Raw genomic sequence first — 22,183 nt, 5'->3', positions numbered from 1 at the left:
TCCTGATGGGCGGGGCGGGGCCTGAGGGAGGGGCGCGGCCTGGTGGGTCTAGGGTCTCCTCAAGGAAAGGTGAGGGAGACGCGGGGCTTGACGGGAGGGGCATCTCCTCCGGAACGGTCCATGGGGGGCGGGGCCTTCGGAGGGGCGGGGCCTGGGGCAGGGCCTGCGGGTGGGCCTTACGCGCAGGCCAGGCGTCTCCTCAGCTAACGGTCCGGGCGGGCGCGTGCCCGCGGGCGGCGCCTCCGGGGCCCTTGCGGCCGGGAGCGCGCTGCCGCCTCTGCCGGCCCCTCCTCGGCCGAGGCTTCCTCCAGCGGCTCCCTGTCGGCCGGCCGGGCCGGGAGGCGCGGGCTGCGGCGGGAGCATGGTGCGGGCGCGGCATCGCCGGCGGTGAGGACACGTCATGGGCGACAGGTGAGCGTGGGTCGGCCCAGGGCACGGCCCCACGTGGCGCCCGCTGAGGCCTTTGCCTTCACACAGGTGGCTCCGGGTGACCGTGCTTCCCGGCTGCGTGGGCTGCAGGACGTTGGCGGTGCCCGCGTCCTGGACGGTGCGCGACGTGAAGCGGCGCCTCGCGGCCGAGACGGGCTTCCCCTTGTCGGAACAGCGGCTGTGGTTCGGAGGCCGGCAGGTAGGGCGGGGACGGGGTCCCGGGGACGGGGGTGGGGCCTGGGGATGGGGCGGCTGGGGCGGGGGGCTTGGGGACGGGGCCTGGGGACGGCGGGACCAGGGACGGGGTGGCGGGCTGGGGACGGGGCCCCGGGGATGGGGGCGGAGGACGGGGGGTACCTGGGACGGGGTCTCGGGGGAGAGGCCGGGGATGGGGCGGCTGGGACGGGGGACTGGGCTCCCGCTCGCCTGGGAATGATCATGCCTGGTGGATACCGATCGAAGGACGGGGCTGTGTGCCTGTCACTGCTGTGATTTCTGTCGATTTCCCGTTTCAGCATTGTTTTCCCCTCCCCCCTTTTGTCTGAATCTTCACTTCCTGAAATTAATATACTGTTTTGATGGGCGTTTTAGCAAGAGGGTTTTTTGGGTTTTTTTGTTTTTGTTTTTTTTTTTTTTTTGGTTTGCTTCTTCGGAGCCATAACCACTGAAGTGACTTCATCATTACTCATATTTTTCTGATTTTGTTATGCATTTAACTGGAATCCTGGTCAGTACGTTATCACCTTTTATGGCTTAGAAGTTTCTACCCATCTCTGAATCACAGAAATTTAGGACTGAGAGGATCTTCAGGCATACTTTAACATGGAAGCTGTTATTTTGAGGAGTAAATTTATAGTAAAACTTGTAAGGTGCAAATGAATGATTTAACAGATCAAAACTTTGGAAAATAGGAGTATTTCATGTTATATATAACCTTTAAGACTGGTGGAAATACTACAGTTTTCTTAAAGGAGGTGTTAAATGGAGACGTTTTACTAGAAATTAACTTATTATTTTATCCTAGTAAATATCTTCACTTTTTAAGTGATAAAGAGGTAAAAAAGAGTTGAACCAGATACACAAGGACTGCTTGAGCCACCCAGGATGGCATTTCAAGTATTGGATTTCCTTACTACCCAGTACAAATATTGGGGACATGCTTGGTACCCGTGATTTTTAACCTCTCAGTGTAATCTTAGCCTTCTGTGTGCCTGGGTGCACCCTCTGGTCTCTTGCCCTCTTAGACAGATTTCAGTTTAACCTGTTCTTGTGTTCCTCCAGGGATCAGTCCTCCTTACTGCTTGGTTCCCCAGGGTCTTTGGTGTCAGACAGTGGCTTGATTGAGGGCTTTGGGCAGGACTGAAAGGAAAGCTTGTCATTCTTACCTCTTTATCTGTGTCTGCCCCAGTCTCTTGACCTTCCTGTGTACCCACCCGGGTCCTATACCTACTTCTTTGGTTGTTCGTCTGGTTCTCCTTTGTCATCTTATCCCCTGGATGTGGTCAGAGCCAAAGAGTCAGCTGGGGCTCTGTCTTGCTATTGGAAAGGTTTCTGGAGGTGTCTCTGCAAAGCACTGCTGTGGGATGGTGGACGCGGGCGTGGTGTGCAGCGTGTTTCAGATTGAGTGGGTGCGCGGCGGGGAGTCTAGTTAGGAAGCTAGTGCTAGTGCGAGGGGTGTGCTTCCAGACTTCGATCGTGGAGCTGAAACTGAGAGGAAAGGATGCACAGCGGGCTTTGTAAAAGCCAAAATTATGGTGGTTTGGTACCGGACGGGGGTGTGTATTTGTGCAGACTGAGGGAGGGGTGGTGGCGGTGTTGGATGTAGAATAAGGGAGAAGGCCCGGCCAAGGATGTTCACAGGCCTTGAGTCAGACCAGGAAAAGGATGCTCAGTTAGCAGAGATGAACAAGTTCGGGGGGATCCAAGTTTCAGTTCGCTTTTGCATATGTTTGAGCTGGTGGCAGGATATAAGCACCTAGGGAAATGCATGGGGAGGTAGATGACCTAGATCCTGTTCCTGTATTACCAGCGGGTAACAGAGGCCGAGTTAAGTAACATGTTAGGATCTGTTTTCCTATTTCTGGTAGGAATGGGATAAAATGAATTCTAACCAGTTCTGAGGTCTCTGCTGTGTAAGAGTCTAGGGCATGATGGTCAACAGGCAGCTATGGATCTGGCACTGAAGCTCAAGGGATAGCGGTCAGGGCTGGGGACATGATTTTGGGAAGCAGCTTGCTCAGTGCGTTTCTCCTTCTGCACCTTGGTGAACTCACTGGGAATATGATTAACATTTGCTGAGCACTTAACTATGTTCCACACACTGTGCTGCTGGGGACTTTGCATGTATCATCTCATTTACTACTCAGAGCAGCCAGCCTCATGAGATGGTTGTGACTAGTCCTTTTTTTTTTTTTTTTTTTTTTTGGTACGCGGGCCTCTCACTGTTGTGGCTTCTCCCATTGCGGAGCACAGGCTCTGGACATGCAGGCTTAGCGGCCATGGCTCACGGGCCCAGCCACTCCACGGCATGTGGGATCCTCCCGGACCGGGGCGCGAACCTGCATCCCCTGCATCGGCGGCGGACTCTCAACCACTGCGCCACCAGGGAAGCCCGACTAGTCCATTTTGTAGAAGAGCAAAGCTAAGATTCAGAGAGATAAAGTATCAAGTCAGGATTTGAACCCACGTCTGTCTGATTCCGAAGTCTATGGACTTCTGACTATTCCACATCAGAGAGAACCTGTCAGGCTGTCAATTGGGAATAAATAAAAGTTAAATGTAAAGTTCTTTAAAACAAAGAAGAGCTTAAACCATTAAAAGTGAACTTTGAACTCAAGGATGGAGCGCTCCTAGAAAACGATCAGAGGGCACAGTTCTCTCCTGATGCAGAGGACGGGCTGTGACTTCTACTGAACTGGTGACCTTAGCGATGCTAACGCATGTCATCAAGAAGGGTCTCCTTTTTATAAGCGAACCTTTCATGGAGGTGGTTTCTTTCCCTTTTTATTCACTGCTGCTCAGAACCTCTTAGATTTGAATCATTGGTGAGACTTCTGCATATTTCAGGGTAAGCAGAAACTAGAGCTGCTGACACCTCGGTGTCACTCACTGGTTCTGGTTGGTTTTGAACTTAGCATTGGGCACTTACTTGGTCCTCAGTCTTTCCAGGTCACCTACCACCCTTCTCCTTGTCTCTCTTGCTTTTCCTGGTCTGGAAGAGGAATCTGTAAGTTCTTCTTCCTGTCCTGTGAAGAGAGTGAAGCTGTCCGTTAGAGCCGCGTATCTTCCTGACCCTTTCTCCTCGAGCCAAATGTGTCTGAGCCTTAGACCTGGAGGTCTGAAGTATCGCTTACCTTTCCTGTCTTTTAGTTGATCAGCCACGTCCTGCCTGCCATCCCTTGAATCTTGAGAACTCCTTGTGTTCTTGACAGCTGAACAGAGGAAAAAGTGTTGGGAGATCCAGACTGCAGTTAATATTATTATACTGTTTGCTTCACAATTTGGAGAGAGTTATTGTTTCCTAGTAAATGAAAGTGAATGTCTCTGAGGTCTTTAAGGGAGGCTTAGGCTGGCATGAACAGAGACCCGGTGTTCAAAGTATTTTGTCCTCATTCTGTTTGAAACAAAATATGAAGACTGAAATGGGCAACTTTTAAGGTTTCGTTGCCTCTGGAGATGAACACGACCAATGTCACTTTGCTTGGTTGAATGATTTAAGGTCCAAGGAGAGAGGCCCAAGCAGAACTCCCAAGGCTTGGCAGACTCAGGGGGAGAAAGCAGGTAGCGCTGTTGAGGTTATCTCTGCTGCTTGATTTCTCTTTGGGAGAATCACCGCCTTGATATGGGCCACTGATTACAATCTACCAAAAGCATTCAGTGTCAGACTCACACAGCAGTTAGGTGTGTTTTCACTAACAGGGTTCCACTCTGTGTATTCTTCATTTTCAAGTCCTCTTGAAGACCTGGAGACATCTTCCTGTATTACAGATTTCCTTCCTTCCTCCCTTCTTTCTGTTCTTCTTTAAAAGTACCTTAGCTAACTGAATTGGACTGCTAATCCTTGGCTTATTCATAGCTCTCTTTTAGTAATCAATTAATTAGTTACTTAATAATAGAATGAACAACCTTGATGACATCATCCAACTGGAGAACTACAATGCTGTTGACGGTTTCCTTTCCCTCTGTTCTTTTCTTCCCCAGCCTGTATGCCTGTCTCTTTTGCCTTACCTCTTCGTGTGTTTTATTCTGTTGCCTTTTTATAGTTGTTTCAATAGTTTTATCATAAGTGTGTGTGTGTGTGGATACCTGTGTTTGTATGTGTGTATGGATGCGTGTGTATAAGCTAAACAATACACTGTTTACTTTTAGTTGTTTATGAACTTTACAAGAAGCTTATTATGCTATATGTAGCAACTTGGATTTAGCTTTTTTCACTCAATATTATGTTATGAATATTCACCCCAATTTATGTACAGTTTAGTTAAGTCATTTTCATTGCTGTATAATATTTCACTGAATATGTCATAGGATTTGGCTTGTTTCTGAATTTTTGTTGTTAACAACAGTACTGTTGTGATTATCTTTCTCCGTATTTCCTGTGCACAGAGGTTTTTTTACAGGCTTGCCTTAAGATTCAGTGGGAACACGTATATGAAAGTGCTTTATAAACTGGGAGCTGTAACAACAGTTAACAACCGTGTTCAGATTTGTATTTTTATTTTTTTATTTTTTGCAATACGTGGGCCTCTCACTGTTGTGGCCCCTTCTGTTGTGGAGCACAGGCTCCGGACGCGCAGGCTCAGTGGCCATGGCTCACGGGCCCAGCCACTCTGCGGCATGTGGGATCTTCCCGGACCGGGGCACGAACCCGCGTCCCCTGCATCGGCAGGCGGACTCTCAACCACTGCACCACCAGGGAAGCCCCCGTGTTCAGATTTGTATTTAAGAAATGGGGACTAGAATGAAGATGATGTACAGAAAGTAAGGAGACTGGGGAAAATCCAACAGAAATTGAGAGTCTGAACAATTGGAAGTGGAGAAGACCAAATTAGATGTGAGAGGAACTGGGAGTGGACACGCTGGTGCCACTGTTGGTGGAGGAGGGCCGCTGAAGCCGCCTTTTGGCAGGCCGAGCTCTGGGAGCCTGGAGGGCAGCCGTGTGAGGTGGGGGGTGGACGATGGAGATGGTGGAGTCGTGATATGGAGCACTGTCCTTCAGCACCCTGTCCTCCCTGTCAAGGAAGGGTCAGTTGCAGAGGCGAGAGCTGGGGTAGCGTTTGCAGACTGTTGCCTGAAGGCCACTCCTCAGTAGCATGTGTGCGCTGCTGGGGAGAAGTGGATCTGGCATTTTTTTCAGAAAAGCAGTCCATTACCTGCTCCTGGGGGTCACGGTCACACACTGTACCCTGTCTTTGTGGGAAACAGAGCAGTCACCGAAAGGAAAACGAATATTGAGGCATTTTTCAGGAAAGCCGGTTGGGGAAATCATAGACCAAAGCAGCTTCAGAGGTTGGAGTCCTCACTTGTCTCTTCCTTTCACATCATAGCTTTTTTATAACAACGTCTATAAGCAGTTTACCAAAGTGTAGTTCTAGGAACAGTATCTTATAAGATGCTCTTCAAAATAAATGAAAAAAAATTACTGCTAAAATTTGTGAAATACCACTAGTATAATCCTTTTAAAGGAGGTTACCATAATATTAATATGTTGAATGCCCTAAAAACCAAATTTTTCCAACAAATTAAAGCTTTTTTTTTTTGGTCCTCTAATATCTGTCGAATCCCATGGAGCTCTGTTCTGAGTAATACTCTCTGGAAATGCTGATCAAAAGAATGATTTTGTTTATGTTGATAATCCTGATTCACCATAAAATTTTAAAAATTATTTTAAAGAAGAATCTATATATCTTTATCTATTTGTAATTATTTAAGGAAAAAGCATTTACATTTTTAAATAAAATTTTTGACTAAATTTTTGTTCTCTGGAATATTCACTTCTCCAGAACAATTTATTTCCTTCTATGAACACTTAACAAACAATATTTCTTTTTTTTTGTTATGCATATACATAAATCCACTCTGTTTTAGATTCTTTTCCCATATAGGTCATTACAGAGTATTGAGTAGAGTTCCCTGTGCTATGCAGTAGGTCTTTATTAATTATCTATTTCATATATATAGTAGTGTATACATGTCAATCCTAATCTCCCAATTTATCCCTCCCCTGTTTCCCCCCTGGTAATCGTAGGTTTGTTTTCTACATCTGTGACTCTATTTCTGTTTTGTAAAACAAACATTTCTTAGGTGAAAAAAAATGAGGTAAAGTTTTGAGCTTACAGAATTAGGAACTATATTGCTTTTCATAATTTTATTTTCTTTTTTCAGTTATCTGACTGGATCAGGATTGGAGATCTGACTTCCCAAAATTGTCATCTTTTTGTAAACCTTCAATCAAAAGGCTTAAAAGGGGGAGGTATAACATTGACTTTACCAGGAGTAAATTCCATTTTTAGTCGCATAAAGATTATGTTTTAAAAATAAAATGACTGTACATAACATTTGGATGTGATGAGGGGATGTCAGGGCCAGAGGAACACAGGTGTGGGCGGAGCCAGTGAGCTGTAAGGATGCATTGGGTGGAGTGGTCTGCGGGCAGGGTCCTGCGGATGCTTGGTCGTGGTGGGTAGTTGTACTAAAATGATGCAGATAAATTCATAGTGATGATTTTGCCTTAAGCACAGATTTCTTTTTTACTTATAAACAGATGTATTTTTATTCTGTGCATCTGAGAAATTATTTCCCTTACCCCATACTCCCTACGCTTTGCCATCACCTGTCTGAAGGTGACCTGGTTGGTCAGTTCTGAGAATCTCCAGTTTAGGAGAGACTTAGGGTATTTGAACTGGGCAGCCATTGAGACATTGTGCCGTATTTCAAAACACTCAGAACCTTGGTTGAGTTTGCGACTATTAAGGATGTCATAACAGGCACCACAATCTCTGGCTTATTACTTAGTGGCAAAGCACCCACAAAATAGCACCATTTATTTCATTTGCTTTGGAAAATAGCAACACCCCGCCATGCTCTTTATTTTTGAATTAATAATCTTATGTGACATTTGGTATATGTTTGAACATTTTTTAAAAACCTAATTTGTAGTTTAATTAAAAATCTTGAGATTTGATAAAATTGAATCTGCTTTACTTTGTACTGAATCTGTTTAGTAAGGTAGCCCTCGTACCAGAGGGCTGCAGTGAAGTGTGTGAAGTCAGAACTTGCACAACTTCATTGTGTCTCAGAACCAAATAACACGTTGATAATAGGCCAGAGGACTGGACTTTCTTCTAAATAGTTTTACACGTGTTCTCAGGTCGATTTGGTCAAACAACTCCCCCACTGGTTGATTTCCTCAAGGACATTTTAAGAAGATATCCGGAAGGAGGACAGATTCTTAAGGTGAGGCATGGGTGTGTGCGTGTGCGCATTTACACTGATAAAAACGAGACGGAGCAGTATTACTTACCAGGCCTGTTAGTGTTTACATTTTAGAATTTTGTCTAGGTTTGAATGGCTGTGTCTGTTTCCCTCTGCACCCGCAGTGCATACGCTGGATGGGATGGCTTGAGACGCAGTCCATGTAAATACGTGAGGTTTCAGAGGCAAAGGAACCCCCTAAGCTGCAGTGTGCTGTAGTCATGCACTGTTGCTCTAGGAACATTTATTTGGTAATTTTATGTAATTATGTAATGTAATTTTATGAATTTTATGTAAAACATTGTGCAGGGGCATTACAAACCACCAGCCGACCAAATAAAATAAGACAAAACCCACATTCAGGGGCCATGAACCCATGCCTGTTTGACTCCCCTAGATTTAGAAGTTTGATTTTTGGGAGAGTTTATTTAAAAGGATCATTGTTTTAGTTAAGTATTTCTATTTACGATATATTCTTTTAGTTTGAATACACTCATTAAAAAAACAAACCGAACAAGCATAAAAGAATGCAAATGGAAGATACTGCAAAAGTTAGATTTTGTGTTTAAGCTTAATAAGAAACTTCCTTAATTAAGTGTAAAAGTAGATCAATTATTATGCATTTTCCTGTAATTATTTAGTGTTTATTATGTTCAGTATGTTAGCTCTTATTATATTTTATAGTTTAGATGGTAAAATTTTAGAGAATAAGCACTAGGTCAGTTTAGCTTACCTTAAGTATTAGTCATACTCAGGCAGGCGCCGATTGAGAAGTGCTGTACCCTAGGGAGTTTAATATGATGGGGCACTGGGGCAGTTTACGTCCATCTTTGAGAACAGGCATCAGTGGCTCACAGAAGGCTAATTTGAAAGCCATTTTTATATTGAGATATTGGGAAAGTGAAGGTGGGAAGAGTGTCATTATTGGGTTATGGGGGTAGAGAGAGGTGAACAGAATGAATTTAAGATAGGATTTAGTAGGGCCTCATCAATTCAAAAATGAGTGATAGAGATCCTGTTGGCAAACAAGGCAGTGGTCGTGAGCGAGGTCTTTGTACATTCTTAGGGTTAGCAAGCGCTGATGTGTCGTTCTTCCACTTTGCTTATTGTGTGGATTTGTGTGCCAGCCAACTCAGTATGATTTTTGTCCCTTGGATATTTTAGTAGAATTCTACCGTTTTAGATGTAATAGGAATCTTAGAATTACCTAGACTTAGGCCACCACCTTGTATGATGTTTTGCTGAAATAGATCCAGAGAAATTTTAGTGACTAGCTCAAGATCTTATACAAATTGGCACATTTATTGCCTCTTCTCAGAATCAGTTTGAAAGAGATCCCCTGAGAAGAAGGGCCCCATCATATTTTTTGTTCAACTTGAGACTCTGATAGTTGGAACCTGGGACTTGGGATGTTATCTTGTTTTCTTCATCTCTGTTGCCTAAAATACACATAAGTCTCAAGTAGCTATCCAGATGAAAGCAAGATCCAGCCTCTAAAGTGCTATCATCCTGTAAGTGAAACTTGCATTTTGCTACCTATTTAATTTTTATTTCTACCTTTAATATTATTTTATATTATACCCTAATGTAAATAAGATTGCTAATTTTTAGGGATTCTACTAGACTAAATTGGGTGGGAGTGGGTCTTAAAAATCCCATGAGAAATGGGAAGTTGTGTAAACAGGAAGACTTTGTAGCTGATGAGGAGGTAGATAAACGCGTGGTCACGTGTTCGTGTTTGGGGTTGAAAGGCATGTGGGATAACTGTCCCCAGCCTTCTGGTGTGCACGGGGTGGACTAACCACCCACCTGATGTCACAACCAGCTCTCATTTGCACACTGTTCCCGCACTCAGTCTGATGCTTATCTTGTTGCATGCAGGCGGTGTGCTGTGTCACCCGCTCTGATGAAGGCTTTGCTGTAGGCATGGCTGTAGTATCAGTGTACGCCCTCTGCAGTTCCTGCCCATCCCTGCCACCCCCCACCCCCGTTAGTGATTCCAGGGTGCTGGGAAAGTAAAAAATAGTGCCCCCCAAAGTTAGAGGTTCACGAGTGTGCTAATTCAGGGTGGATTATTCTGTGTCTAAAGACCCATCCATTTAAAATATAACCCCTTGATTTGGTTTGGTCTAATTCAGAGCTCATCCAGGAAATTGTCACCTGTTCTTTACGTTAGACTAAACTAGGTCGAATTCTACTAAGATATCCAAGGGAGAAAAATTATACTGAGTTGGCTGGCACGCAGATCTACACAATAAGCAATGTGGAAGGACCACACATCAGCACTTGCTAACCCTAAGGATGTACAAAGACCTCGCATACGACGCAAATAGTGGGTTTCCTTTACTTATGTGTAATGACTTTTTAAATATTATAGGTAAATACAAAGATGGGCAGTAGATTACTGTTTTATTAAATATTATTATTTTTTGGTGTATTTCTTGACTAGGAATTAATTCAGAATGCAGAAGATGCTGGGGCCACAGAAGTTAAATTTTTATATGATGAAACTCAGTATGGAACAGAGACTCTTTGGTCAAAAGATATGGCACAATATCAGGGTAAGAATTAATAATTAGTTAGGGACAAGTTTTATTTTATGTACTAACAGGTGAGTTTTAGTGATTTACAATTCAGTGTTTAATGAACAGTCAAGTTACCACCTGTCCTTCACTTTTTGGCATATTTAACTCCAAGAGATATTTTTCTCTGCTTTTTGTGGGCAGATGTCTCTGCTAGTTGGTGTTTTTTACAGAGCAAAGAATAAAAATCTTGAAACTCAGAGTAATAAGCAATGTAAATACATAAACCTCTTATTCTGTTCAGTCAACTTGTGAGCATTTATATCATTAGTGAGACAAATAGAACACTTCTCTGCATTTGGAAAGAAGTTAGAGGCTGTGGCTTTGTGTATTTGTGCTTTGAGAGTGCCCTTGAATTATTTTGAAGTAGGGTGAGAAGAAAAATTGAAGGAGAGAAGGGAGTAAGGAAAATGAAAGTAAAGACAGTAAGAAACGATAACCAACGTAAGGACTCCTGAAGTCCTGCGCATTTTTAAAATTCTATAAGGAGATGGGATGAGATGTAGTATGTCAGGAGGTTTTCATTCTAGCCCTGACTCCTGCCCCCTTCATGATCTTGGGCAAGTCAGCTCACCCCCATTGTTCATTTGTTCGGTGAGAGGGTGGAACCAGTCTGGTTTCCTGGCTCTGAGAGTCTGTGATTTAATGTAGTCATTGTTGAAAGATACCCCATGTAGATATGAGGGACTTTTTTCTGAACCCTGATCCTGCACGGGGCTCCCCGTGGTCCCCGTCCGTGGGGTGCTGGCGTGTCGAGTGTCAGTCAGGCCTGCCCCTCATGTTTCCCTCCCTGTGCCTGAGTGGGGCCCTGAGGCTGGCTGCCTGTCAGCCTGCTCCCCTGTGGAGTGGCAAGAACGTAGTCCGCCCCCAGTCACTCTGAGGGTTGAAGGAGATCGTGTGTGCCATAATGCTTTCTGTCTGGTGTCATCCTCATTTGGGGAGCGTCCTGTAGAACCGTAGACGGGAAGAGATCCTGGAAGTATTCTGCTTCACAATTCTCTCATGTCTAGGAGTTTTTCCCTCCAGCCCTGACTTCACCTCATTAAAAGAAAAAATTATGAAACAAGATTATTTACCTGAGTTTATGCGTAAGCATACTTACAGAGAGGCTCTTTAAAGTGACGTCAGATTAGACAATTTTTAAAAACTTGCACATACAGAAGGAAGTGGACATGATCTTTGATCTCTTTAATTAACAAATGTTTGTTGAGGGCCCTCCGTGCTTGTGGTGTTTGAGGGTCTTTCTCTCGCATTCAGACATGAGCGGTATCTTGGCTGGTGTCATCTTCTTGGGTCACAGTTTTTTCCCTTTACTGACATTTAGTGTTGTACATGAGAACTCTTGAGTTCAACTTTTTTTTTTTTTTTTTTTTGCGGTACGCCGGCCTCTCACTGTTGTGGCCTCTCCCGCTGCGGAGCACAGGCTCCGGACGTGCAGACTCAGCGGCCATGGCTCACGGGCCCAGCCGCTCCGCGGCATGTGGGATCTTCCTGGACCGGGGCACGAACCCGTGTCCCCTGCATCGGCAGGCGGACTCTCCACCACTGCACCACCAGGGAAGCCCTTTGTTTCTTTTTTATCTAATGAGATGACAAAAGACTCAGAATGTCAGATCCGATGCAGAAAACTCAGAGATCTTCCCCAGTTTCTCACTTTACTAAGGGTTTCAAGGATGTGGTTAATTAAGAGGTGCAAGTGAAGGCGTGTGGCGAAACCTGGGGCTCCCCCAGGCCCTTCCCTGCTGTGTCCGAGGACACCCTGTGGCCTGGGTTTAGCAGAGGCAGCCTCCACATGCTTGTCGTTCCTACAAAAGCCTCGCAGTCTTGGCCTTTCCATATCCCCACTTTGAGTATTTTCCAAATAGCAGTCATGCCATTTTTGTAAAGCAAACTGTGGCCAGCATCCCCATATCTGTGCTTGCATTCATAGGCATGTGAGAAGGGTTATTTTTCACCCTATGAAATAATATATTAACAAGGTTTCTTTAGTCTTCTTATACATTTACAGGTAATTCCATTCACAAAAATAAATAAATATTCTATTTAGGAACAAATTTAAAAGTAGTACACTGTGATTAATTTTCTTCTTTGCCCTGTGTTTTGAGTATCTAAGTACCATGATTTTTCCTTCTTGGATTTTTGGTCAGCAATACTATATTTCTTCTGCTGGTAATTTTTACCATTAATTTGTAATTTCTGTTTTTAATGTGAAAACAACCAAACTGTAATGCTCAGTCACTCCGTTCAGCTCTTTCCATCTTCCCATCAAATAAGCAATGTTATGTAGAGGAAGTTATTGTAAGAGAAGTGAACACCCGGGCTCCCTTCTTTCTCAACACCTGCCTCTTGATGCCCAGGGCCAGCTCTCTACGTGTTCAACAATGCGGTTTTCACCCCGGAGGACTGGCACGGCATTCAGGAAATAGCACGGAGCAGGAAAAAGGACGACCCTTTGAAGGTTGGAAGATTTGGAATTGGGTTTAATTCTGTCTATCATATAACAGGTATGGTGTTTGGCCTTTCAGTCTTGAGACTGAAAATTATTGTAGCCTGTATTTTGTACTTTATTGGGTTAACTTCAGAGATGATCCTATTTTAAAAGGCATTTTTCCCAAATTCTCTGTCGGTGGCAAGAAGTATATCAATGAAATATCAGTGCGTCTTGTGTTTTCTCAAGTTACCATGGTAACTATACCAGCTCTTCATCATGTGATGCAAAAGTTAATGCCATCGTTTCCAGTGGAATCAGTGTAGTATATTAAGTCATTTTACGTGAGGTTTGAGATTTTACGTGAGCTGTTGAAAGCCTACACAAAACTGTTACTCTAAAAACTTTTACACTGCAAATCTTTAAGAGTCAGGCAAACAGATTTTCACAGGTTTTCTTGTACATAGGTTTAAATAACAGGAAGAAGAAAGTATACTATCCAGTGGTATTGAGTAACTGACAAGGGGAGGACCTTTGAAATGACTCTGGTTTCTCACTTTCCTCATAAAATTTTTACTCTCTTTAAACTTACGAGTATTTTAACCATTACTTTGAAATCATGCTTGGAATCTAGAAAGAATATGAGGTTTCTGATTCATAGCTATAGTAGGAAATACTTGAAACTCTTAGGGTAGACACCTCTAAGGGTATATGGCTGTTCTTCCAGAATCAGAGCTCTTAGTATTTACTATAGTTTTGTGATAAAACTTTTTTATGAAATTAGCACTTGTTATCGTTTAGTTTGAAACCGTTTGTGCATTTTGAACTTGCAGGAGAAGGAGGGTTGAGCTGGCAGAGCTGTAGCTGTAGTTAGAGTGGCACATCATTTATTGCCCAAACTGGGACACTGCTGAGAGTGAAAGAGGTGGTATTATTCTCAGACGCTGGCCTGAATTGGGACTGCCCTGGGCAAGTGGGATATAGGGTCACCATCACTATGGCCCACTTTTAGTAAGCCTATTTTTTAACTTGCATTTACATTATTACGATACATTGTATGATATTGTGTTAAGTAATATTAGTTATGTGTTACATAATAACACTGATGAACTCATTATATAACAATTATACGAATATTAATATTCATGTGTTCAACTATTTGTGAGTTACTCCTCACATCTGTGTCCTGCAGTAGTTTTTAAATTTTATGGGGGTGCACACGTGAGTTGCATAAGCATGGAGCCAGTTGTACAGGAGTGAATTGTTTAGAGGTTCCCCTGATGGCCAGCCTGTGCTCTCACTGTGGATTTGTCCGCTGTCGGAGAACGAGCACATTTATGCGGGACAGTGTTACCCGGGGTGCTGTTCTCTAATCTGAGGATTTGCGAGGTTCTTGAGTCCTGCTTTACAACCATCAGGAGCCTCCCTGACATAGTTTCAACGGTGGGAGTGGAACTGGGAGTGTGGATGAGGGGGCTGTGGACCGGCGTTGCTGGTGGACGTGGCGGCTGGGCCAGTGGATGTAACATTTCTTACTCAAAATACCCGAGAGCTTCGGAGTCGGCGGCTGTGACACCTGACGCTGCGGTCAGTGACCGTGCGTGTGAGAAGCGGGCCTCACGGAGTTGGGTCTCGTGCGAAGCTTAGGCCCTCAAGTCACTGCCCGTGTCACACTCGCTCCAGGGCGCGGTGCTCGCTGATCATCTGTCTTCTTCTTCCCCTGCCCCCTTTTCTCAGAGAATCTGTGGTTGAAGTTTTATTTTGAGCACAGGCTGCAACTCTCTTCTGTTTAATTGGGTTCACTTGGCTATGGGGAGAGTGTAAATATCCAAATTCTCTTTACGTATTTTAATTGTTTAATAAGTGTTTGAAGATATATCTTAGGCTTTCACAACAATCACGTAAAGTCTCTCAATGCCTGGTACTTCTTGAATCAAAAGAGAAATCATTTTTTGTGCTCAAAGAATTATACTGCCAAAGCTAGCTTTAGATTGTTTTTAGATAAATCTGTTGAGAGTCATCTTGTGGCTCATGCTTTTTCATGTGTAATATCTGATAGTAACTATGTATTGTAGTTGTGCTTACAACTGTCCTTTAAATTTCAGAGTTGATCATGACTTGAATTTCCCTTTACAGATGTTCCTTGTATCTTTAGTGGTGATCAGATTGGGATGTTAGATCCTCATCAGACACTTTTTGGTCCACATGAATCAGGCCAATGTTGGAATCTCAAAGATGACAGCAGAGAAATTAGCGAACTTTCAGACCAGTTTGCACCATTTATTGGCATCTTTGGAAGCACCAAGGAGACGTTTATAAATGGCAGTTTTCCAGGAACATTTTTCCGTTTCCCCCTTCGGCTACAGCCCTCCCAGCTTAGTAGTAACCTCTACAATAAGCAGAAGGTTCTCGAGTTGTTTGAGTCTTTCAGGGCAGATGCAGACACGGTGCTGCTCTTTCTGAAAAGTGTGCAGGACATCTCCTTACACGTCCGTGAGGCCGATGGAACAGAGAAGCTGGTCTTCAGAGTGACTGCTAGTGAAACTGCAGCCCCGACACAGGAGCGGCCGGATTCTATAAAGATCCTGGGGGCTGCCATCAGTAACTATTGTGAGAAGATTCCCAGCAACAGCATAACCTGTGTCACGTACCCTATAAATATAGTTTTAGAAGATGAGAGTGCCAGGGGTGCACAGAGAACGTCTTGGCTGGTGTGTAACGGTGTGGGTGGGCGCGGGATTAGTAGCAGGCTGGATGCGTTGGCTGATGAGTTGAAGTTCATCCCCGTCATTGGAATAGCCATGCTGCTGTCAAGCAGAGGTGAGGAGGAGGGAGGAGCAGCGGCCGAGTTCTCCGGGAAAGCCTTCTGCTTCCTTCCTTTGCCGCCTGGCGAGGAAAGCAAAACAGGCCTCCCAGTTCACATCAGTGGCTTCTTTGGCCTGACGGACAATCGCAGGAGCATCAAATGGAGAGAGCTGGACCAGTGGAGGGACCCGGCCGCCCTGTGGAACGAGCTTCTCGTCCTGAACGTCGTGCCTAGAGCCTACGCCACTCTGATCTTAGACTCCATAGAGCGTCTGCAGGCGGGAAGGAGCCCCGACCTGCCCCTGTCGGTGGACGTCGTCTACAAGCTGTGGCCCGATGTCAAGCGGGCCACGGCGCACTGGCAGCCCGTGTTGGAGCCTCTGTTTCACGAGCTGTTCCAGCACGCAGTCCTGTATTCCCTCAGCGGCCACTGGGTCCCCTTGGAGCAGGCGTGCTTCTCGGAACTGGACGAGAGTCTGGAATGCACCAGGTCTGTGCTCAGCTATCTCCAGAGCTCAGGGAAGCAGGTCGTCAGGGTCCCGGCCCACGTGGCCGCCGCCGTTCAGCTCGCGGTGTCCAGCGTGAGGCCTGTGAGGAAGGTGACGCCTGCGTGGACCCGGCAGGTGCTGCGGAAGGCAGCCCAGCTGGGCAGTACCAGCGCCGCCGAGAAGCTGCACCTGCTAGAGTTCGTGCTCTCCGACCAGGCCTACGGCGAGCTGCTGGGGCTGGAGCTGCTGCCCCTACAAAACGGAAGTTTCGTTCCTTTCTCCTCGTCTGTGTCCGATCAAGATGTGGTTTATATAAGCGCAGAAAACTATCCCAGGTATGCGCGGACCCCACCTCCTGCCCCTGCCCGCACTTCCAGTCGGCTGCTGTGAAATTCCTCAGCTGTCAGTGTGGATGTTACCTTAGGGTGACTTTTGCAGAGCTGCTTTGTTAAAATAGGAAAGGATACATTTTTACATTCTAAGGTGAAAGGCATCCAGATGTTGACCAGTTAGAGAGCGGGTCCAAGCAGTTGTTTTTCTTGGAAATTCCAATAACAGAACACAGAGAAGAATGGTTATAAAGAGCTAATAGTAACTATACTTAGTCAAAAATGAATTATTTTGATGAAGTTAATTTAAATTAATTAAAATACTATACTAAGTAATTCTTTATAACTCAGGGTGTGTATTGACATTTCAGAAAATAAAATGAATTTTATTCTAAGAAGTTTAGACAATTTCTGGCTTTGGATATGGTGCATGATGTCCTCATGTCTTAAAGCAAAGCCTGGATAATACTTGATCAAAAAGTATTACAGTATGATTAGATGTGTGCCTTATAATTGATGTAAAATAGTAAGTACATTTAACTGGCTTGAAATTATGAGATTGAATTTCTGTATCTTAGAATTGTTAGAAGGTTAAAATTGCCGTGTTTCTTTAACTTTTTAGGTCCCTTTTCCCAGGTCTCGAAGGAAAATTTATTTTGGATAACTTGAAGCCTCACCTTCTGTCTGCTTTAAAGGAAGCTGCCCAAACCCGAGGTATTATAGCTGTTTAGTTTTTTTTTTTTTTTAATATATGTACTTATGAAAATGACAGTTTATGTAAGTTTCCTATTAAGTTGAACCAATATGAAATTATTAGTTATCCATTGTAGACGTTATCACTCAGCAGTTCCATGTGGTTCAACTTCACATACTTGTTGTAGTTTAAGATGTGTCAATGCTGGATTCTGACATCTAAAAGAATCCGAATGTGATACTGTATTTAAAAGTCTCTTGTCACGGTCTGGCAGTGTGCCTTTATGGACGTGATCCCTGGCACGTGCGCAGTGCTTTACAGGTTTCAGTGCTCCCCATTTCTTTTCCATTTGTGCCCCCAGCCTCATCCCTTGTAGCCTGTGCGGTGGTGAGGGCGTTCTTGTGGGTTAGAGGGCGCGTACGCGGAGAGAAGGTCGTCCGCCTTGCTCGGTCCTCACACCACCCGCCTCCTCAGTTCTGTGTGGCTGTCCTGGGGCAGCATCGAGGAAATGCAGGCTGACAAAACGACCTCTGCAGCAGGGCCAGGAAAGGGCACTCCTGGGGTCGTAGCAAAGGCTGGGTGTCCTTTATTGGGAATCCTTTTTAGGAAAAGACAGAATAATTGGGGGAAAATAATCACCATGGCTCTGTTTAGTATTATCTTTCAACTTTGGTGAGCATCCTTTCTCTTGTAAGACTGTTGCCTGAACTTTTTCTAAGTTAGATATTGGCCTGAAAAATTCTAGATTTGTCCTACTAGTTGAGGTTGTAAAGCATATTCTTTGTCATGTGTCTCTTATACTATATGCTGTTTTCTTTTCAAAGGTAATGATTGTGCTTCATTCATGTAAACAGAAGGGAAAGGAGCTGGAATGGGGGAGGCGAGTTCAGGGTGGAGCAGAGTGACGCTGCAGGGAGTGCGGCTGTGAACCGGGAGGGGGTCCCTGGGACACTGCTGTTCCCGAGATCGAGATCCCTTCCTTCACTGGGAATTGTCATCTTCAGAGTAGCCTTTCTGGGAGTCTACACGTGGATTCCTATTACTCTGCCATTCTTTGCTCCAAAGTTTTAGAAATCCTTACTTTTCAAATTCTCTATTACATTCTTTTTTTTTTTTTTTTTTTTTTTGCGGTATGCGGGCCTCTCACTGTTGTGGCCTCCCCCGTTGCGGAGCACAGGCTCCGGACGCGCAGGCTCCGGACGCACAGGCCCAGCGGCCATGGCTCACGGGGCCAGCCGCTCCGAGGCATATGGGATCCTCCCAGACCGGGGCACGAACCCGTATCCCCTGCATTGGCAGGCGGACTCTCAACCACTTGCGCCACCAGGGAGGCCCCTCTATTACATTCTTACATAAAAACTTTACATTGAAATATAATGTACGTACAGAAAAGTATACGTATCTTAAATGTAGGCCTAATGAAGTCTTATAAACTGAACACGCCCAGATCAAAACCAGAAGACTGCCAACACCCAGAGACTGCTGGCTGCCTTTTCTGTGACAGTCCTGTCCACTCAAGGGTAACCGTGACCCTGACTCTTAATAGCACCGATTGATTCAGTGAGTTATTGTACTCCCTGTGGGGGAATCACAGTGTGCACTCTGTCTGCTGCTTTCACTTACTCAGAGTTTGTGAGATCCGTCCAGGTTGGTGCACGCAGTTGTAGATCATCCTTTCTCATGGCTGTGCTATTTCATTGTGTGGTTTTACTTTCTTTTGAAGACAGAGTTTTTGTTAATGGCCAGTAGTTTCTGAGGTAGATAGGGGTTTGGAAATCAGTCAAAAGTTATTCAGAATCAAATCAGGTAAAAGGGGTAGAAAACCAGCAGAATCATACTGCTTTTACTCAAAATGTTCAAGTACCCTGTAGCACAGAACATGGCCACAACTTGCTTCTCTGGCCTTAGATGGATGTGGTACCTACTGTAATATTTTTAGGGACAAATTAAATTTATATACTCTTAACTTTGGTAATTTGACATTGCTATAACGCTGAGTCTTCCCACTTTGTGTGTCTTTTCATTTTCTCACCTACTGTGGATTCTGATTCTGTGTTATTTTGGGATCATACCAACACCATGTTTTATCTCTGGTTCCTGGTTATTTTTTTTTTTTTGACTGTTACACTAGAAGAGACATCTTCACTGTGTTTGTTGCCCGTAACCTGTGGCTCAGTTACCCCAGAAGTTGGCTTCGTGGTCACTTTTCCTATCCTGATTTAAGTATTGGCCTGCCACCCTTGTGATTATTTAATAATCCTGATCTCTAGCCTTTCCAGTATTTTTATCTGGCCATATGGGTGATGGGTAACTGCTTCCTGGGTATCTTCCCTATTGCTTTTATACCATTGTTTCCAGACAAAAATTTGTTTTTGATACTACTTTATTGCCATGTTTTGGGAACATTAAACATGAAACATGTGTAGGGGCTGATGTGGACCCAATAAATGACACCTTTGCTTTCCTGAGAGCCACGTCAGTGAAGAGATGCACAGAGAAGGATCCAGCAGGTAGACGTCGCCCGTCTCCCCTGTGTTACTGATAATCCTGGTAGCGGGGCTCCTGGCTTGCGGCGCGTGGTGGACTTGTGCTGTGACCCCTCCAGAGGCGGGTGAGCTCGCCAGGCCAGTCGCCGGGGCACTGGGAGACCTCGGGTTTCCTTCCCGGGTACGCCCTGCCCCACGAGTCTCCCTGGGCGGGGGCAGAGCCTCTTCACCCTGACTGGTTGATAAGTCATTCCTCTTTCTGGTGTGTGAGCAGGTGGGGAATTACGAGTGGGGAGGCGAGAGGCCGAGAGTATTACGTCTGTGTAGCTCCCTTCCTATGGTAGGGAACGTCCCAGATGTCTACCAGCACTGGATGTTTTTTGATCTAAATAATGACTGTGTGATTGTTTTGCTGACACAAAGCACTGTGGACTTCTGTTTACCAATTATCAGTAAAATCTGATTGGCCAGTTTTGAAAGTACTGCTGCATACAATTGAAGTGTGAAGTTTTTTTCTCTGCAATGGGTATTTCTCTAATTCTGTAGCCCAAGCAAAATCTGTCTCATTGTGTGGTAGTTTTACCTTTCACTTGTTTCACATTTAAAATTCTGAGCTAAGTATTAAGTTACTACTTGTACTTTCACCGTTTACCTCTGTTGCCTCTTTCCCATTTGCAATTACACGCTTCTGTCTTTTCCGTTTGGGGGAAAACAAAACAGACCTTGACTTTGATTCGCTTTCTTGCATCCCGTCATAGTCCAGCTTCTGGAAGGAGTGGCGTGTGTTTGTTGTCTGTACTTTCTCATCATCTGTTATCACAGCACATGGACTTTTGCTTCTACATCATTCCAATAAAATTGCCTGACTGAGGTCACCAGTTAATGACTTTTTAAAAATTATTAAATCTAGTGGAATGTTCTGTTCTTTTTACCTGATCTCCCTGCAGCTTTGGTAGTATTGGTCACTCCCTCTTTGAACCCCCTGGCTTTGATAATACCACTCTCTCGGTGTCCTTATACTTCTTTGCCTGCTTCTGAGAATTATTTGTGAATTCCCGTTCCTCAGCTTACCCCCTAAATGGGATTAGTTCAGGAGCTCCTTGCTCAGCTCTCATTTTGTTCCTTACTTTCTTCGAGTATACTCGTTCATCCCCAGGCATCCACTGTCACGCATATGTAGTGGTCTCCATACCTTCAGTTGTCACCCCAGTCTCAGGAGGGGCAGTGTAGTGCAGTGTAGTGGTTACAGCCTGGGCTCTGTGGCTGCACAAATCTGGGCTCAGACTCGACTCCTCCATCGTGTGACTGAACAAATTACCCAACCTGTCTGAGCCTCTCTTTCCTCATCAGTATCATGGTAGTCCAGGAACATCCTTCCATTAAGAGTATATCTGGGGCCCTCAAGATTCAATTACATGAAATGCAATATTGCTTTCTTACAAGTGGAATGAAATGAGAATAAGGGTTGAGTGGAGGATGGCAGGCAGTCACAACTTACCAACTGAATTTTATCCAGTTTGCATTATCGCAGTGGGGCAGCTTATTGATAACCTCAATTGTAATATTTTAGTCATGGTAGGCGTTTCTCTGAAGATCGGATGATGTGTACACAACGTGTACAGTTTAACACGCTACCTGCTTATAAGAAATGGTGATGAAACGACAGCTGTTATCATTCTGCCCTGGAGTTCCTTAGGTGTCTCATCGTCGGCATTCTCCCAGCTGGGGTCCTCATCCTCTCTCCGCGTCTGTCTCTCCTTTTGCCCGATCCTTCCTCCTGGGAAAGGCGCCCGTTACCATGCCCAGGAATGAACCCCCCCATTCGCCATCCTTGCTCTCCGGTCTCCGGGGTCTGGGGATTGCACCTTCTCTGGCTGTGCTGCAGGCACTCTGTCTCTGGGACACGTCACTGTGCCCACACGCCTCATCTCATCACCGCCCGCCCCGCTCATGGGTTTCTAGCAGATCCTAACTAGGGACAGGCGCGGTCTTGTTTGTGTGGCCTGCGGGGCGTCCCGTGATTGGCCCCGACTCGTTCGGTGTCCCTCTTCTGTTCTCGTCACCACAGGCGCGTGCAGATGGACAAACTTGAGTTCCCTGCACCCTGTGAGACCAGAGCCCTGTGAGATTTGTCACCGCCGTGCAGCACAGCGCCCACTTCAAGGTGGGTGCTTGGTAAATTTTTTTTACCCTAATGAAGGTTTTCTCCTACCTGTGTTTTGCACACGGTGTTCCTTTTGCTTAGACTACTGGCTCCTCCTCCACTTCGCCCTGTGACTTTCCTTCATCTTCTAACCCTCAGCCCACGCACCTCCCCCAAGCGGCTCCCTTTCCCACTCTCCCGTCTCCGGCCCTGCCCGGCCCCGCAGACCTGAGGGGCCATCTCTTGTTCACTCCCGAACCCTGTCGCAGTCCATGTGCTCCCCTTTGCCTGATTACAGGCACGTTTTCACTGTGCCAGACTACGAA

At 45.2% G+C, this 22,183-nt stretch overlaps 1 protein-coding gene across 2 annotated transcripts in view; it reads left to right on the top strand.

Moving 5' to 3' along the window:
- Window positions 1–22,183, top strand: part of SACS (sacsin molecular chaperone) — a 71,147-nt gene that overhangs the window by 31,843 nt on the left and 17,121 nt on the right. The window contains exons 1-8 of one of the 2 annotated variants that reach the window (XM_060079623.1): window positions 237–411; window positions 478–628; window positions 6,814–6,901; window positions 7,799–7,884; window positions 10,352–10,463; window positions 12,842–12,988; window positions 15,049–16,540; window positions 17,157–17,248. In XM_060079623.1, coding sequence (XP_059935606.1) covers window positions 401–411; window positions 478–628; window positions 6,814–6,901; window positions 7,799–7,884; window positions 10,352–10,463; window positions 12,842–12,988; window positions 15,049–16,540; window positions 17,157–17,248 — 2,179 coding nt within the window. In that variant the 5' untranslated portion in view covers window positions 237–400. Of the gene's footprint in view, window positions 1–236; window positions 412–477; window positions 629–6,813; window positions 6,902–7,798; window positions 7,885–10,351; window positions 10,464–12,841; window positions 12,989–15,048; window positions 16,541–17,156; window positions 17,249–22,183 lie in introns of those variants that run through there. The other variant, XM_060079622.1, reaches the window with a different exon arrangement.

This window comes from Mesoplodon densirostris, chromosome 17 (genome assembly GCF_025265405.1).
Source record: "Mesoplodon densirostris isolate mMesDen1 chromosome 17, mMesDen1 primary haplotype, whole genome shotgun sequence".
NCBI classification, from domain to species: Eukaryota; Metazoa; Chordata; class Mammalia; order Artiodactyla; family Ziphiidae; genus Mesoplodon; species Mesoplodon densirostris.
The sequence above is the reverse complement of the archived record's forward strand: the minus strand, read 5'-3'. Positions and strand labels throughout refer to the sequence as shown.